The sequence below is a fragment of the Capsicum annuum genome, chromosome 9 (assembly GCF_002878395.1).
Source record: "Capsicum annuum cultivar UCD-10X-F1 chromosome 9, UCD10Xv1.1, whole genome shotgun sequence".
Taxonomy (NCBI): domain Eukaryota; kingdom Viridiplantae; phylum Streptophyta; class Magnoliopsida; order Solanales; family Solanaceae; genus Capsicum; species Capsicum annuum.
Window position 1 is genome coordinate 217,174,463 of NC_061119.1, and position 18,759 is coordinate 217,193,221.

Consider the following 18,759-nt stretch of genomic DNA (forward strand, 5'->3'; position numbering starts at 1 on the left):
GTAAAATGTACATATATATATATGTGGATCAACTCATCAAATTTTCATTATTCCACACAAGGAACAACAGTTGTAATGCATGCACACTGTTAATTATTTTTTATTATTTTGAATTTTATGATTTTATACAAAAGATGAGAAAATGGTCTATTACCCTGAATCTTTAGTCGAAATTTCAATTACATACTCAATATTTAAAAGTGACCTATTACCCCCTAAATCTATTTTTACCAAATTTATTACCCTCAGTTGCTGACCTGTCACTGGACGTGACTACACTCGCCCATGGGCGCGTCAGTTGACCCATTTCACTTTAAATTCTTTATTTTTTATTGTCACATCATTATTTTTAATAATATAATAAATATTTTAATTATTATTTTTTCTTAATGAATTTTAATTGTCACGTCATTATTTTTAATAATATAATAAATATTTTAATTATTATTTTTTCTTAATGAATTTTAATTGTCACGTCATATCTTCTTCTTCTTTTTTTCAAAAGAAAAATTCAAGAACTCATTAATGGAGTTCCTCATCTTCCTCATTAATGGATTTCTACGAAACCAAGAAATTCTTTTTGCTCCGAAATCGAAATCAAGAAACACTTGAACTAAGGAAACAATAAGATTTCTCCGATTAATAAATTCTTGAATGAAGAAGTTGGGGAACTTCGATTCAAAAAACTTGAAAAAATTCAATGTAACACCCCGTATTCAAGTACGTGTATTGGCGTATTCAAGTACGTGTATTGATCTTATTTATATGAAATTAATTTTATTTTATTTTATTTATACCGGAATTTGCCCCTCGATGGTTCCATACGAAGGTTATTGAATAAGCTTTCAACGATACAAAGATTTCCAAAAACGGATAGGTTTCGGATATAATCGAGCACATTCGAAACTATAAAACGGTGGCCGGGATATTGGGAATAGTAAATGTGTAGGAAAATTTCCTGCACACAAACTACTGAGACCAGCCAATTTTTTGGGTCAACTTTGAATGATCATAACTCCCTTAATATAATGAACTGAGAGAGCTGCGACCTATGAAAAGAAAGATCTTTGAGTCTTCTTTCCAATGCAATTGGTTTCATCCAAATCCAACGTCTGAGTAAGGAGTTATACTCGTTTTACTTCAGCCTCTCAAAACAGATTTTTAGGGTCAACTTCAAACGATCATAACTCCTTGTACAGGACGAACTGGGTGACCTACTTTATATGAAATGAAATCCCTTTGAATTATCTTTCCAACTATACCAATTTCACCCAAATCCGATATCGGAGCAAAGAGTTATGGTCGATCTACTTTAGCTTATCAAAACAGTCCACCAAAGGACAGATTTGACATTATTTAAATTTTAAAGGCACTTTGGTCATTCCCTATGATATTATGGACGGGAATATGTGTACATATACATGTATATGAGTTCAAAAACTCATTTTCATCATCAATCATTGAGAAAGAACAAACCCTAGCCAAATTTGACCTTTAAATTACTTTTGATTCAACAGTAGAAATTCCAAAGTAATCCGATAACTGTGTTTGTCATCTCGAGAGCTTCGAACGGCACCTATTATTTGTGCAAACAGGATTGCATAATCAAGAGGTGAATTCTAAGGTATGAATATTGTTTGCCTTTGTTCTCTTCCATATGTATATGTGTGATAGAGGATTATATGTATTGGTTGTTATTGAAAGGTAATGGAAATAGGGTTATGGACTATTTTGCATGGTTTGGTTGTATTGAATTATGAAAGGATGATATGTTAATTGGGTTATGGAAGGTGGATATGATAATTGAGTTATGGAAGGTGGATATGGTAATATACTATTGAATTGATGATTATTTATGTCTATGACTTAATTTGGTTTAATGGATTGGTTGGAAGGATAAATGAATCCAATTGATATTGGAGGATTTTGTATGAATATGCATGACATGTAAATGTAATTGGAGTATAAGAAGGTTAAAGTGACACCCTTTATGGTGTAATTAAGGCTTACTACTTAACCACTAGTTTGGTGAATTCAAATAATTGAATTGTGACGTTTGGTCACTAATACTAGATTGCTGTATATGTTCATTGTAGATAAGTAATCCGAAAAGACGAGAAGTCCATTTGGGACTAGTATTGAAGGTTGACAGTCAGGTATGTAAAGCATACTCTATACCATATCTTTGGCTTGAAAGTGAACAATTGTTCTATTAAGAAAGTTTTCAAAGTTATTCAGCAACATGTGATCCATAATGATTTTGTATGATGTCCTACGTTACCAATGAACTTGTTTCCACCCTACAAGATGTCAAGACATTCCAATACTTACTTGTTTTACATGTTTATTGCACTAATGAATGTCAGAAGGTATCCGGTTACTTAAACAAGATCCATGTGCTATTAATGACTCCAAAACGTTTCATTGATATACCAATAAGTTCCTACTTCATTGTTATGGCATTGATGACTCCAAAACACGTTATTGATGTGCCAATGAGTTCTTACTTCATTGTTATTGCATTGATGGTCTATTTATATGTCTCTTATTGATGTATCATTGTTTCAAAGTATCAAAAATGTGGTGGCGACCGAAATAACAATCTCAAAGATTAATTGAACTAAGTGATGGAAGTTTTCTCTTATCGGGTGGTATCCCAGGGGCATAAGCCTATCATGGGTCGATCCCTAGTTATGTGTTTATGGGTGGTATCTCAGGGGTATAAGCCTAGCATGGGTCGATCCCAGTTGATATGTACTGGAGGCAGCCTAATGGTCACAGTACAGTACAGTAATGATTACAAAGATGATAAGAACGAAGGTAAAGTGATTGAATAAATACAATGTACAGGTTGTCACAAGTTATAGCAAGTGTGGTCCACTCCTATTACGATTTATTCACTTGTTTCTGATTTCTATTGAGCTTCTATATCATATGTGATTATCTACAGCTTTACATACTCAGTACATATTTCGTACTGACGTCCCCACGGGGGACCTGCATTTCATGCTGCAGGCACAGGTACCTCAACTCATACACCGCACAAGTAGGAGCCAGGATATCTAGCTGCTTTTGGTGAGCTCCAGTTTGCTTCGGGGCTTTCCGTGTCATATCCAGTCATTTTTGGTATTGTATAGAAGTTAGTTATATGGCGGGGTGTGTTCCGACCTTAGTTAAACTCTGTGTATTGTCTAGAGGCTTTGTAGACCTAATGTACAGTCAAGGTGGTGTTTTGTTAATAGACGTGATGGCTCCAACGGCCAAGTATTGTATATACATATATATGTGTGCTCGAGCTTATACAGGTGATTATTTCCTTTTATATGTGACATGATGTTGTCCGAATTTCGGGTTGTTATAGAGGTATGCATGGGAAGTATAAGGTTATAAGATGGTTCTCCCGGACCTCCTCGGTTACGGGTGCCAGTCCGCCCCAATAGGATTTGAGGCGTGACATTCAACAACTTCGATTTCCTCTCTTTTTGCTCAAGATTGCCATTAATGGCTAGCTGAAAGCTTCAAATTTTCACTATGCCATATATAATTTCCGACATAACCCACGTATAATTTTCAACCCATTTTTTTTATTTTCTCTGTTTTTGCTCAAGATCCGCCATTAATGGCAAGTTCAAATCTTTGAGTTTCCACAATGGGGAAGAATTCGACATTAATGGTGATCTTGAGCAAAAAGAGATGAAATTGGGTTCAAGAATTTCATTAAAACGCCATTCAAGAACTTCATTAACCCAACATTCAAGAACTTCATTAATCCACCCTCCCCCCCCACCCCCCTCCCAAGAATTCTATATTTGACCCAAGAAGATGAAATTAGTTGAAGAAGAAAATGGAGCAAAATGAAAAATGGGGAAGAAAAAAGAAAATAACAAAGTTAAATAATTAATTTTTTTAGAGTAAAAAAAATGACGTGGCAGCGCGTGCATCACACCACGTTCCAAATGACTGGTTGCCAGTTTTCGAGGGGTAATAATTCCCTTTAAAATAGTTCAGGGGGTAATAGGTTATCTTTAAAGGTTGAGTATGTAGTTGAGATTAGGGATAAAAATTCGGGGTGTTTTTGATCATTTTCTCTACAAAAATATGTAGATTAGTGTATCTAAATTTTTTTAATCTTATGATCGATGTTAAACCTTTCATGTTGAATGTTAAATAATTTCTGCATTATAATCCCTGTATAACTATGATGGTGAACCAAATGGCCCCTAAACACAATTTTTTTTACACGTTTTAAGATGATATAGTAGGTTACTACTGTTACTTTTTTATCGACAGTTGCCTGTAAATATCTTTTAGGTGATTTGATAGTGACAATCCCTGTATAACTATAAAGTTTGAACCAAATATTTTTCGACAGTTACCTGTAAATATCTTTTAGGTGACTTGATAGTGGCAAACGTGAGTATATAATCCCTGTATAACTATAAAGTTTGAACCAAATGCTTTTTATCGACAGTTACTTGTAAATATTTTTTAGGTGACTTGATAGTGGCAAACGTGAGTATATAATACTTGTATAACTGTAAAGTTTGAACCAAATGACCCCTAAATGTAAAGAATTTACGCCATCAACGTTTGTTTATATGTTATAGGCGAGGTTACGACTGTTGCTTTTTTGTCGACAGTTACATGCAAATATCTCTTAGGTGACTTGATAGTCGTAAACGTGAGTATATATCTCTGTATAACTATGAAGTTTGAACCAAATGACCCCTAAATGTAAAGAATTTACGCTACCCACATATGTTAACATGTCATAATAGGTTATTAATGTTGCTTTTTTTCGTATACGGTTACGTGTAAATATTTTTTAGATGACCTGACAGTGGAAAAACATCAGTGTATTTGATCCTAGATATGAGAGCTTAAAAATCGAGGATTAGGATGGAATGTTAGGACGTAGTTGGAGCGATTTCTCTCTTTCCTCTTTTCAGTGTTATTATTACTTTTATTATTATATATTATTTTTTATTTTTATTACCATAGTTATTTCTTTTGCTTTGGTTATCTTATTATTTTTGTTAGTATTTTTCTTAATATTTTCATCGAAGCATCGTTTGCTCTTGTATTATGCGCTTTTCTAAACAATTTTTCTACCTCATACAAGGTGGGGAAGGGTAACACGCACTATAACCACGTGGGCTATCTAAATTTAATATCCCAAATTTGAATATCTTTTTCTTTAAAAATAGATTTCGTTTTTAGGTCAAACGAAAAATATTGATACTTGAGCGAAATTTACAGCTACGCACCCTGAACTTTACAGGGATCCTATGCCCCCTGGCTATTTTTTATAGTATTTAACTGACATATATTTACCTTTTATTAAATATTTTTTTTACGCACTCAATATGAGTGAAATACACGTAGTATATATCAGTTAAATATCATAAAAAATAGTCTAGGGGATCATAAACTCCCGGAAAATTCAGGATGCGTAACTATAAATTTCGTTAAACTATAAGTATTTTTCGCACTTTTTTCTTTCTATAAATCAAATTTGACGTAGAAATACGTTTTTCGGAGAGATTTATTTTTTTTTAAAAATAAAAAAATAAAAGAAAGAAAAAAAAGTTTCCCTAATAGAACCTTCTAGGGTTTTGTTATCCTTTTAACATTTCTACACATTTTATCTTTTCAAAAGTCTAAACACATACCTTATTGACTCTTCACTCCGTAGTAGAGAAAAACTCACCATTTTCACAATAAAGGTACTTACTTTTTCATCTTTTTACTAGTGGTGTACTGTTATTGTAATCATTTTTTGTTGTGGGGTTCTTGATTTAGCTCAGAAAATGTAGCATTTGATTGAAATTATTGAATTCTTGAATTTGAATTACTATCTTTTTTACTAGTGGTGTACTGTTATTGTAACTATTTTTTGTTGTGGGGTTCTTGATTTAGCTCAGAATATATCATTTGATTGAAATTTTTGAGTTTTTTTACTTAGATTTACTATATTTTTGCTTCTGTTTGCTGTTCTTGTAACCATTTTTGTTGTGGGGTTCTTATCGTTTGATTGAATTCTTGAGTTTTTTTACTTATAATTTACTATATTTTTGCTTCTGTTTGCTGTTCTTGTAACCATTTTTGTCGTGGGGTTCTTGATTTAGCTCAGAATGTATCATTTGTTTGAAATTATTGAATTCTTGAATGTAAAGTACTACTATCTTTTATACTAGTGGTGTACTGTTATTGTAACCATTTTTTTGTTGTGGGGTTCTTGAGTTCGCTCAGAAAATGTAGCATTTGATTGAAATTATTGAATTTAAAGGACTATTTTTGTCACTAGTGGTGTACTGTTATTGTAACCATTTTTTGTTGTGGGGTTCTTGATTTAGCTCAGAATGTCCCAATGAAGGTGCTTCCCTATTGTATCGTTTGATTGAAATTCTTGAGATTTTTGTACTTAAATTTACTGTATTTTTGCTTATGTTTTCTGTTCTTGTAGCATTTTTTGTTGTGGGGTTCTTGATTTAGTTCAGTATTTTATGGTTCTTGAATTTTTGTCTTTAAATTTATTATATTTTCTTGCTTCTGGTGTGCTGTTCTTGTAACTTTTTTGTTGTGGGGTTCTTGATTTAGCTCAGAATTTTATGGTTCTTGAATTTTTATCTTTCTGTTGTCGGTCCTGAGCCGAGGGTCTATCGGAAACAGCCTCTCTACTTCACCTGAGGTAGTGGTATGGTTTGCGTACACTCTACCCTCCCCAGGCTCCACTATGTGGGATTACACTAGGTATGCTGTTGTTGTGAATTTTTATCTTTAAATTTAGTAATTTACTGTATATTTTCTTTAGTTGAGCTGTTCTTGTAGCCATTTTTGCTGTGGGGGTTCTTGATTTAGTTCAGAATTTTATGGTTCTTATCTAGAGGAAACATCTCCTTTGCTATCAGTCATATTAATTTCGCCAATGAAGGTGCTTCCTTTATTATCACTTGATTGAAATTCTTGAGTTTTTGTCTTTGAATTTAATACGTTTAGCTTCTGGTGTGCTGTTTTTAACCATTTTTGTTGTGAAGTTCTTGATTTAGTTCAGAATGTTATGGTTCTTATCTTTAACCGTTCCTCTTATTTGCTTATGGGGTGCTGCTTTTATCTTTAATTGTGGCTCTTTTCACAATTTTTTCTCCTTCCGTTTCAATTTCTTTGTCAAGTTTTGATTTGACACAAAGTTTAAGAAAGTAAGGAAGACGTCCAAATCTTGTCATATTAAACTAAAGATACATTGAGAGTATCAAAATGTCATGTTAACCTTGTTAAGATTTACTATGTTTTGATTCTTATCTTTAACGGTTCCTCTTTTTTGCTTTTTTGGGTGTTGCTTTTATCTTTAATTTTTTTTGCTCTTGTCATAATTTTAGCTCCCTCCATATCAATTTGTTTGTCTGGTTTTAACTTGACTCGAAAGTTTAAGAAAGCAAAAAAGACCTTTGAATCTTGTGGTCTTAAGCTAAAGATACGAAGAATATATCAAAATGCCCTTTAATCTTCGTCTAGAATTGAAGTGTTGCAAAAAAAAAAGTAAAGAAACATTTTTTTGTAACGAACTAAAAAGTAGGACAAACAAATAGAAATGGAGGGAGTACCATTTTTGCTTGTGGGGAGCTGCTGTTTTACCGTTGTTGTGGGAATTATTGATTTAATTCAGAATTCTGTGGTTCCCGTCTTCACTTATGCTCTTTTTGCTCATGGGGCACCGTTTCTGCTATGGGGTTACAGATTAAATTCAGAATTCTTGAGTTTTTATCGATGCTTGTACACTTTTTGCTTCTGGATGCTGAGGATATTGACCATCTTTTCTGTGGGGTTTATTGATTTAGCTCGAAAAAGAATGGCAACGACTCAGCTGGCTGCGTCATCCATTTCTGCCAAGGGTTTTGCATCCTTTGAGGGGCTTAGGTCCACGAGTAATTTTAAGGCTGTGTCTTTCGCTCCTTTAAAGAAGAATAGCAGGTCGTTCCGTGGACTCATCGTCAAGGCTGCAACTGTTGTATCTCCTAAGGTATATAATTTGGTTTCTTTCCTCTGTAGTTCTTGTTTTATTCCATTGTTTTGCTCGAATTCTTTATCCTTCCATACTGGCAGTCGTAGTATTTCTTTGCCACTGTCTATTGTCTCTTGTACTTCAGTTATCGCACTATGTTGTTGTAATTTATGTTCCTTTTTTCGGAATGCTTTGCCATGATTTCTTCACTTCTGTTAGTTTTTTTTTTTTGATATGCTTTTCTTTGAGCCGAGGATCTACGGAAACAACCTCTCTACCTCCCCAGGTAGGGTAAGGTTTGTGTACACTCTATCCTCCTCAAACCCCACTTATGGAAATACGGTAGGTTGTTGTTGTTGTTTTGCTCGAAATCTATTAGCTGGGAAGGTAAGAAGAATCGCCTTGAGTTGCTACCATGTGACTAGGAGGTCACTTGTTCAAGCGTGAAAACAGCCTCTTGCAGAAACGCATGGTAAGGCTGCGTGCAATAGGCCCTTGTTGTCCGGACCTTCCCCAAACCTCCCACATAATTAGAGGTTTAGTGCACCGGGCTGCCCTGGGATAAATTAGATATCTCCCGTAAAAAATATTTGAAAACCAAAGATGAATACATTGAGAATTAGGTTTCATCAGTTAGTCGGTATTGGCTTTAAAGCTCTCGTATCTCTTATTTAAGTGCATCAGTTCGATTTTGTTTCTACTGGTTTTTAAAATCCAACCTATGTCAGTTGCAATGCATTTCAAGATTTCCGCTGTTCTCGTAGGGAAGCTTACATATTTGTGCGCCTCTTTGTTCTCTTTCTTTTGTTTGTACAGTACACTTCAATTAAACCTCTAGGTGATAGAGTTCTGGTGAAGATTAAGGATGCAGAGGACAAGAGCGTAGGCGGCATCCTGCTTCCAACATCAGCACAGTCAAAGCCACAAGGAGGTGAGGTTGTTGCTGTTGGGGAGGGTCGTTCAGTTGGTAAGACCACAGTGGAAATTAGTGTGAAGGTAATTCTGTAATCATCGGCATACTCAACTTGGTTTATAAGTAGGTTAATCATTTTCTTCTAAACTGATCTTATTACGTGTAGAATGGTACCCAAGTGCTGTACTCGAAATTTGCGGGAACTGAAGTGGAGTTCAATGGATCAAAGCACCTGATTTTGAAAGAGGATGACATTATCGGTATCCTTGAGACAGATGATATCAAGGATCTGCAGCCGTTGAATGACAGAGTTCTAATCAAGGTTCGTCGTTATGCCTTTTATTTATTTCTTTATGTGGCATCTACATTCACTGGTCTAGCTCCATGGCGCTGATAATCTAAGTTGCTTGGACTCTCTAAAAATGTGACCGCACCCGTGTCGGATCCTTCAAAAATGCACTTTTTATGGAGGATCCGATACACACCTTTTGACATTTTTGAAGAGCTCGAGCAATATAGCCGAAAATGTATCAGGGCTCAAGTGATTCATCAAGGCGACTTAATGAGAGTTTCAATTTTGGAAGCCTGACTACATTTTCGTCGCTTATTCTTCTTGATATCACATTTGCATCAAGGTTCATTTTTGCAGAGTCGTGCTAATTTGGTCATCACATTTTTTATCAGGTGGCTGAGACTGAGGAAAAAACCGCTGGAGGATTGTTTTTGAGCGAGTCTGCAAAGGAGAAACCTTCAATTGGCACGGTAAGAATATGCACCCTGCTGTTCAGCTAGTATTATTACTTCTATTATTGTTAATATTTATCTATGTTTGGGTTCTTTGAAAATGTCAATGGATACGTGTTGGATCCTTCAAAGGTAATATATTTTTTAAGGATTCGGCACAGGTACGACAACATTTTGAAGCGTACTAGCAACATAGATATTTATACACTGAGGGGTTGTTTGATTGATGGTTTGAAATAAACTAGTTCCAACATAAAATTGCACATAAGCTAATATAGTGTGTGGTTGGCCGCATAAGACGTATAACTAATGTAGCATGTATTGTCTTTATCTAATTATACGCGTAGCTACAATGCACTGAGGGCCCTTAAAAGTAAGTAATTCATGTACTACAATCTCTTCATTATTAGTCATTGCATAGCATCTGATGTTCGTTACTCGAGCTGAGGGTCTTTCGAAAACTTCTTGTCTACCTCCTCGACGTAGGAGTAAGGTCGACGTACACTCTACCCTCTCCGGACCCCTCTTTTGGGACTACACTGGGATTGTTGTTGTTGTATTAGTCATTGCATAGCATCTGATGTTCGTTACTCTAGCCGAGGGTCTTCCGGAAACTACTTCTCTCTACCTCCTCGACGTAGGAGTAAGGTCGCCGTACACTCTATCCTCTCCAAACCTCGCTTCTTGGACTACACTGGGATTGTTGTATTAGTCAGTGCATTGCATCTGATGTTTGTTACTCAAGCCGAGGGTCTTCCAGAAACAACTTGTCTACCTCCTCGGCGTAGGAGTAAGGTCGCTGTACACACTACCCTCTCCAGACCTCTAGGACTACACTGGGGTGGTTGTTGTTGTATTAGTCATTGCATAGCATATGATGTTTGTTACTTGGGCCGAGGGTCTTCCGGAAACAACTTGTCTACCTCTTCAACGTAGGAGTAAGATCGACGTACACTCTACCCTCTCTAGACCCCACTTCTGGGACGACACTGAGATTGTTGTATTAGTCATTGCATAGCTATCCTTTTAGTACTGATTCACATACAGACAATCGCTGCATTGCAGTTCTCATACAGCTACGATGTGAACCAAACAACACTTGATAGCTGAAACAACTTCTCTACCTCCTCGACGTAGGAGTAAGGTCGACGTACACTCTACCCTCTCCAGACCCCTCTTCTAGGACTACACCGAGATTGTTGTATTAGTCACTGCATAGGTATCCTTTTAGTACTGATTCGCATATAAACAACCACTGCATGACAATTGATAGCAGAAACGTCCGTGCATAGAAGTTAAAACTCTCGCTGATATCCGTTAACCTTTTCCGCTATTGAAACAGGTGATAGCCGTTGGACCCGGTCCTCTCGACGCGGAAGGAAACAGGAAATCACTTACAGTATCCCCTGGAAATGAAGTTTTGTATTCCAAATATGCTGGCAATGACTTCAAAGGAGCTGATGGCTCTGATTACATTACTCTAAAGGCACCTGATGTAATTGCTATTCTACCATAGATAGTATGTTAATGTAAACTATTTCATTTTCATATTAGTATTTGAATTTTGAAATGTAGACTAGAAATGAGAAAAGAATGTTGCATCACTTTGGAATAAAACCTTTTTGCAGATTAATAATTAGTATCTATAGAGTACAATCAAATTTTGCTGGTAAAGCTGCTGTTAGATGATCAGTAGGTCACGGGTTCAAGTCTTGAAAATAGCCTCTGGCAGAAATGCAAGGTAAGGCTGCATGCGATAGGCTCTTTGTGGTCGGGTCTTTTTTTGGATCCTGTGCATAGCAGGAGCTTTAGTGCAACGGGTTGTTTTTTTTTCTTTTTTTACAATTCAATTTTGGAGCTACTAGTTATCTCTTTGGCATGATTCATAAACATGCCGTTTAACTTGGCTTCGTCGAGCGTCTGTGACCTCAAATTTTGGAAGTGCACAAAAAAAAGATGGTTAAACTTGTATAAAGCTGAGCGAGCAGATATATATGGCTTATGTGGTAGTACATGTTGGATGCTACGTTGAACGTGAATTGGCCATGTAGGATGTCATATAGGACGTATCTACTTGTTCAATACATGTAGGATGCTACGTTGGACGTGAGATGGCCACGTAGGATGACATATAGGATGCATTTGTCTATTTGTTCAACTTTATATATGTTGAAGTGCTTGTTCTGCACATCCAAAGTTGGAAGGCGTAGGTGTAGATGCAATCTGAAGTCAAGTTGAAGGGCACATTTATGTATTATGTCTATCTCTCTAAAATCACCATCCATTCGGAGAAATTACGACTGAGTATCTTCCGGACAACAACTATTGTTGGCTTATCTGAAACAAGATATTCGTCTCTTAGGGGCATAAGAGATTTATTGGAATCGGTATAAAATAGACATGACTTTAGATAAGAAGGTATGACGAGCACGAGTTATGATAGATGGTTAAGATGTCGAGTGCGTTTATGCCAGCAGGTAGGAGTGCTGTCGTTATTAATTAGTAGTTGTAGTGCGTTTATGCTCGTAGTTTTTTGTTCTTGGAGTACGACGACAAACCCAGTATATTTTCACAAAGTGGGTTCTGGGATAGGCAGAGTGTATGTAGTCCACATCGCTACCTCAGAGGTGAGGTAGAGAGGTCGTTTCCGACCTCCGACTGAAGTATTTTTTGTTCTTCGAGTCTTGTTGATATATGTTGTTTTAGGTAGTTATTGTGTCACTCTTTATTGTCTTTGTACTCCTTTTATATCTTTTTCTCGATTATATTTTGTCCTGAGCCGAGAGTCTGTCGGAAACAACCTGATCTGGACTATATTCTGTCTTCAGGTAGTGGTACGAACTGCCTGCACTCTATCTTCCGCAGACCCCACCGTATAAAAATACACTAGGTATATTATCGTTGAAAAAGGATAAAAGTTATGTAACAATGCTCAGATCAAATCGATCTATACATTAAATGAAACTCTTTATAACGATATAACATCGAATTTAACAATACGATACAATAAAATAAAATATACGTAACAATCAAAACAAACATTATTGTACCAAAACAAGTTGATTTTTTTTTTTTTTTGGTTGAAAAACAAGTTGATTAATACAATTGAATTTGTCACATCTAGAAATTAGACAGTTGAGAAATTATATGTAAACAGTTAGAGCAACTTTGGCTGTTTTTTGGGCAAGAATTAATTGTGTGATTAATTTAGTTGGATAATCCATTTAGTCTTATCAACTTTGAAATAATTTAAACAAGTTTGTAATTAATTGTTGGCATATTAATGTTACAATGAAAGATTATTTCAGTGGCGAAATCAGGATTTAACGGTCACGGTATATATATCGACTCTCAAAAGTTTTAAGGTTCCCGCCTAGAAATCAGATTACCCAACTATCGTCTTGCTTTTTGAAGTGTTTTTTCTAAATCTTATATCATTTTTTTATTTTTTATTTAATTGTATCTAATTTACGTCGGATTTTTAATAAATCTTTTTCACTTTTTTTTTTTACATTATTCATCAGATCATCCATTTTTTTTTTTCTTTTTTTTTAAGTAAACCCCATATTCATAATTTTGCCAACTTTTTCTTCATGTGTTTTTATGCTTTTGTGTTGGGAGTATAATCAATTCTTGTTTTCACATTGAATCTCCATTAATCAAATAATTTCACTTTCTCTGTTCTTAAATAAGTGTATATTTTGAATTAATCATACCTTTTAATAAATTGTAAATTTCTAGAAAATAAAATATTCACTCCGTCCAGTAATATTTGTTCACTATACTAAAATAATTGTTCAACAATACTTGTTTCAAATAAATAATTTACTTTTTTCTATCAATTTTATCCCTGTTATTAAATACTATTCAATCACTCAATATATTTTTCAAAACATCAAATTTATTATATTCAAATTATGATACAATAAAATTACCCACATTATTTATTGTTTCTTAACATGTGTGTCAAGTCAATAATAGATAAATATTATTGGACGGAAGGAATATAATTTTACCAACTTATCCCTGATTAAAAATTCTACCTCTTTTCAAGTTGACATTGATTACATTTATTTGATCGGATTATTTTTGAAGGGTTAAACACACATTTATTTAGAAATAAAATCAAAAAGGATAAATCCTTTTGTCCATAAAATTTGGCCATAATTTGGCCATAATAGTGATAAATCCTATTCACACTATAAAGTAATTTTTTTTGAACATTTTTGCCCCTTTCATCTTAAATTTAAAATCCTTATTTTATTACTCTTTTCCAATACATTGAAAACTATCTCAATACAGGAGAATTGACAAAATAACATAATTTTCATAAGAATAGTGTAGGATAAAAATAAAAATATAAAATTAATTAATTATATTATTATATATCCAAAATTAGTGTGACCAAAGTAGTATTATCTGAAATTTTTAATTTAACATTATATATTTATGTATCATATCTACTTAATTATGCGTTTTATCATATAAATAATTTTTATTTTTTTATATTTAATAAATTTTATATATCTTTATTTTATATAGATAAATAAGAGGTGTGTGTGTGTATATATATATATATATATTAAAACCTATCAATATTTTGAATAACTTTTAGATTTTTATTTTTGTTGAAATCTGATTCATAGTTTAGTATTAAATAAAATAAGCAATTATCAAAATTTCCAACACAAAAAGTTAATTATTTTTTATGAATTCTATTGTACAGTTTTAATTATGCTATAATTTTTCTCATGATAATTCAAATAATTTTTTTTTCATTTCAAAACTTTTCTATCTATTTTTAGAAGTACAACGGAAAGAAGTCAACATAACTTTTGAAAATTTCGCATCAAAATTTTCTTAGTTTATAAAAAAAATTACCCTATGTCAATCTTACACTTAAATTATATATAAATGATAAGAAAAATACATAAAGAAAAGAATAAAAATTATTTACTAGTTTTAAAACTAAAAGTTTGCATAGTTAAATAATTTTTAATATAATATAAAAATATTTTAATAAAAACAATAAAAACTACACTTTAGACGTGATAGAGATTGACAAGTTATAAAAATCATATAGTTATAAGTGTCGACTTTAATTAACAATAACCTAAGAGAGTCACACATTGATATTGTAGTTTTGCGTCACTATGTTACGCCGATTTGATAACGTAGGAACCATTATTTATATTTTTATTAATATACATGAATTCTAATTAAGGAACTATATTAATTTTTATGTTTATAGAAATTTAAACTACATATTTGAATAGTTTTTTTTTTTAAAAAAATATATAGTTTAAAAATATTTCAACAGTGATAGTCAAAGCTCAAATTACTTTAGACATGATAGATATCAACACAAAATAAAAATCATATAGTTCAAAAAAAGTCGATATTGGTTAAACATCAATTCAAGAAAGTCACACATTAATGTTATGGTCTTGCGATCCTACGTACTTTAATTATTATATTTGTTAATTGGTGAATTAAAAATATAATTATTAACTGGTAAGTCATTAATTATATTTGTTATTAATATGAACTTTAACTGCGTAATTTTATTTTTATATTTAAAAAAATCAAAAAACATATTTAAATAGTTTAAAAATATAATTAAGAAATATTTCTATAACGATTGTCTAAATTCAAAATTCTTTAGACATGATAGATCTTAGCACATTATAAAAATCATAGAGTTCATAATTGTTGACCCTAGTAAACATCAACCTAAAATAATCACTCATTATAGATATTAAGCTAACCATTGTCATAATTTTTTAGTACTCTAAATAAAAATTAACTATGTCCACATTTAATTGTTTTCATATTTCTTAATAACCCGAAGTAGAAACATTGATTAATTATAATATTTTGTTTGAAATAATTTATTATGGCTACAAGCTGAGGTTACTATTGCTAAATTAGCTTTTATCGTGTGAAAAATAATTTTTTCACTTACACTAGGCATGTTGTAGATAAAAATTATAAAGAATTGAAAAATTGAATAACTGAAATCAATGATAGGTAAAATTTATCTGTTATTATATAACATTGATTCTATCACATAAAAAAAAATCTCAAACATAAATGTCATTTAACTTTAAAAATTAATATGTTTGTGACATAAAAATATTTTATCTTTAAAATTTAGAACACAAAAATTATTTGACCATAATTTTTGTGTACTATTAGAAAAATAACAAAGTAAAGGACATATAATAGCTATAATAGCGGTTTTATGAAATTGATTTGAGACACATAATAAATACTAATTCTCATAGCACTTAATTAGGATAAGCTTGTGTGAGACTTATTAAAATTTAGTTTAGATTTGATATAATTAGTTTATACAAGTTAATATAATTTCTTATTTTTAAAAATTACATTTAAAATTTACAAGCTATAAAATTGGATCCAATCGTCGACAACTCTAATGAAACTTCAAATAGTCTATATGTGAGACAAGGCTATCAATTAATTTTAATCGTGGATATATATATGTATGCTTAAGATACTGAAATAGCTCATTATTAGTATCAAATCAGTAATAATTCGTACAAGTTAAATCTTCTAATCGATAATTAAGTCAAAAAAATGAAATTTATTTTATTCATTTTTCTCTTTATAAAGAGATTTTCTTTCATCCAAAAATTGACTATAATTTCTTACATAGATTTCATTTCAAAATACTGAACTTCTATCGACGCCATTGCAATAAAGGTATAATTATCGAACAAACATAACGTAACACTTAGTGAAATTAATTTGTTTAAAATTAATATAATTAGTTGATGAAAAGCAATTAAATTTAGTTATCCGTTTATTTAGATATAAGTTATTATATAGATACACTTTTATAATTATTATGTTTAGCTGTTAATCCTTGTTCAACTAACAATAATTACATTTGCAGTAATTATTAGTTAATTCAATTTAATAATAGACCATAAAAGTATTATTCCAATAAATAATATTTGAGAGTCATAACAATTATCAAAATATCTTATCAAGATAAAAACATAAGTTTAAACGTAATAAAATTTTGTTTGAATCGGCTATAATTAGTTAATTAAAAATAATTATATTATAATCACTGATCTATTTAAATTATATTTCAAATTTACTTGTAAGACTCGGTAAGATTGTATCAAATCAAATCAAATCAAATGATTAAAAAGTATAATTTAATTAGATCGGCAAATATATTATTGTGATGAAACTTAGTGTTTGATTTTATGATAAAAAAATTTAATCGCTATGTAGACACAATATAAATTTAGCATTGTATTTTTGAAATCTTTTTTCAAAGAAGTTTATTCAACCTAGTTAACAACAATCTAGGAGAGTTTTAAAATGAGGTGTAGGTGGCACAAGTCTTAATTGTTAGGTGGAGGTGACAATTACTTTAATGGATTAAGAAAGTTGGGAAAGTTTGAAAATAACCCACAAGTTTTTAAATTTACACTTTGATCCAAATGTTAGTTAATATATAACGGGGAACGAAGAGAAAAAAGACGCCTTTTTCCCTCTCCTCATCCGTTATTATTTTCTCTCTCTTCGTGATATTTGTTGTTCATTGTCGTTGTTGCTTTATTCATCATATTCTGATTCATTATCATCATCTTATACTTCATTATCATCTTCATATTCTTCTTGTTGGCCATTGTTGTTGTTGTTTTTACCCCAACTGCTGCTCTTTGAGCAAATTTTTATGTCAAATTTTATTTCGTAAATCACTTTCAACTTTGAAATTTACTTGAGAGGAGACTTTGGTAAGTCAGATTATGCTTTTTAGTTGAATCTGGGTAACTCTAGTGTGTTGTTTTTTCAACAATAGCTTGCACGCGAACATGAATGCAATACAAGAACAATCTGCTTAAACAGATCCATTATCTGCGGCAACAGACAAATGTTCTGTTGTAACAGTAGAATAATATTGGATGGATTCATGTTTAAGGGTTTTAGGTGCCCGTAATATGAATCGAATAGATGGGTATTCTGTTGCACCAAATTAGTAATCTGTTTCAACAGATAAATAATTTGTTTAATCAGATTACTAATATGTTTCGAACAACAAAATTCAGATACAGCTCCTGTCACACACAAAAACTAAACTAACAGATAACTCATACGTTCTTGCTATTGATACTGGAGTCAAATTATTCCTTAATTATAGACATATCATTCATTAAGAAATAGAAATAGACAACACAAAAATTAAATAAGAAATAAAAAATCGTGCATCAAAACATAATTTTTTTATAAAAAGATAAAAAAAATACATAGATAATAGAAAAAAAAGCTTAATTATTATTATCATCATTATTAACATCATTATTATTTGTATGACTAGCCGGCCAATCTTCAAAGGGCAGCAGCAGCGCCCTCCGGAGCCTGCAGATCTCCCGCAACATCCTTACTCTGACGGCGGCCAACTCCCAATGCAGGTCATGAACCTCCTTTTGCAGTTCCCTTATGGCTTCACGTAAAATAGTGACATCCCACACAGGATCAGCCATATCTAAAAAACACATAAGTTGACAAAACACACACGTAAACAAAAAAGTAAAGAAAAGAAAGAATTCGAATGTAATGTAATACAACGTATATTTACACAAAAATCAAGAAAAAAACTTACCAGAGACAGGAAAAAACTATCAAGTCTTTGAAGAGAAAGTAGTTGAAGGTGTAACAAGAGCGAGAAATAAACAGTGTGTAGTAGAACGAAAGATTGAGTAAGAAGGGACCTATTTATAGAGGATTGAACTTGAATGAGTTAGGCAAAAAATCGCAACTGTTCACCTCCATTTATTAATGACATTCTTGATTACTGTAAAAAGTTATGACTTAATTAAATTAATTAATATTATGATAAGTCATGACTTTTCAGCTTTATTATTAATAATAATTAGTTCTTTCCAGGAACCATTTTTTTTACACCGAGTTGGACAACATATAATATATTTGTTGCATCAGATAAATCATCTGTTACAACAGATATATAATCCGTTGCAACAAATAGATAACCTGTTACATAAGATAATATTTCTGTTGCAACATATAATATATATATATATATATATATATATATATA

At 32.2% G+C, this 18,759-nt stretch overlaps 2 protein-coding genes across 2 annotated transcripts; both read left to right on the forward strand.

Moving 5' to 3' along the window:
- The first annotated feature begins 5,506 nt into the window (after window positions 1-5,506).
- LOC107840888 (20 kDa chaperonin, chloroplastic) lies at window positions 5,507-11,292 on the forward strand. The gene is made up of 6 exons (XM_016684828.2): window positions 5,507-5,726; window positions 7,839-8,020; window positions 8,819-8,998; window positions 9,082-9,237; window positions 9,600-9,677; window positions 11,002-11,292. The coding sequence occupies exons 2-6, from the start codon at window positions 7,850-7,852 to the stop codon at window positions 11,173-11,175; spliced, it is 759 nt and encodes a 252-aa protein (XP_016540314.1). The 5' UTR covers window positions 5,507-5,726; window positions 7,839-7,849; the 3' UTR covers window positions 11,176-11,292.
- On the forward strand, window positions 11,002-11,298 carry LOC124887257 (5'-methylthioadenosine/S-adenosylhomocysteine nucleosidase-like; the record flags this gene model as incomplete). Its single annotated transcript, XM_047396609.1, is given in 1 exon segment — window positions 11,002-11,298. A coding segment is annotated over 1 exon segment (46 nt), but the record flags the coding sequence as incomplete, so codon positions are not given.
- Window positions 11,299-18,759: the final 7,461 nt, after the last annotated feature.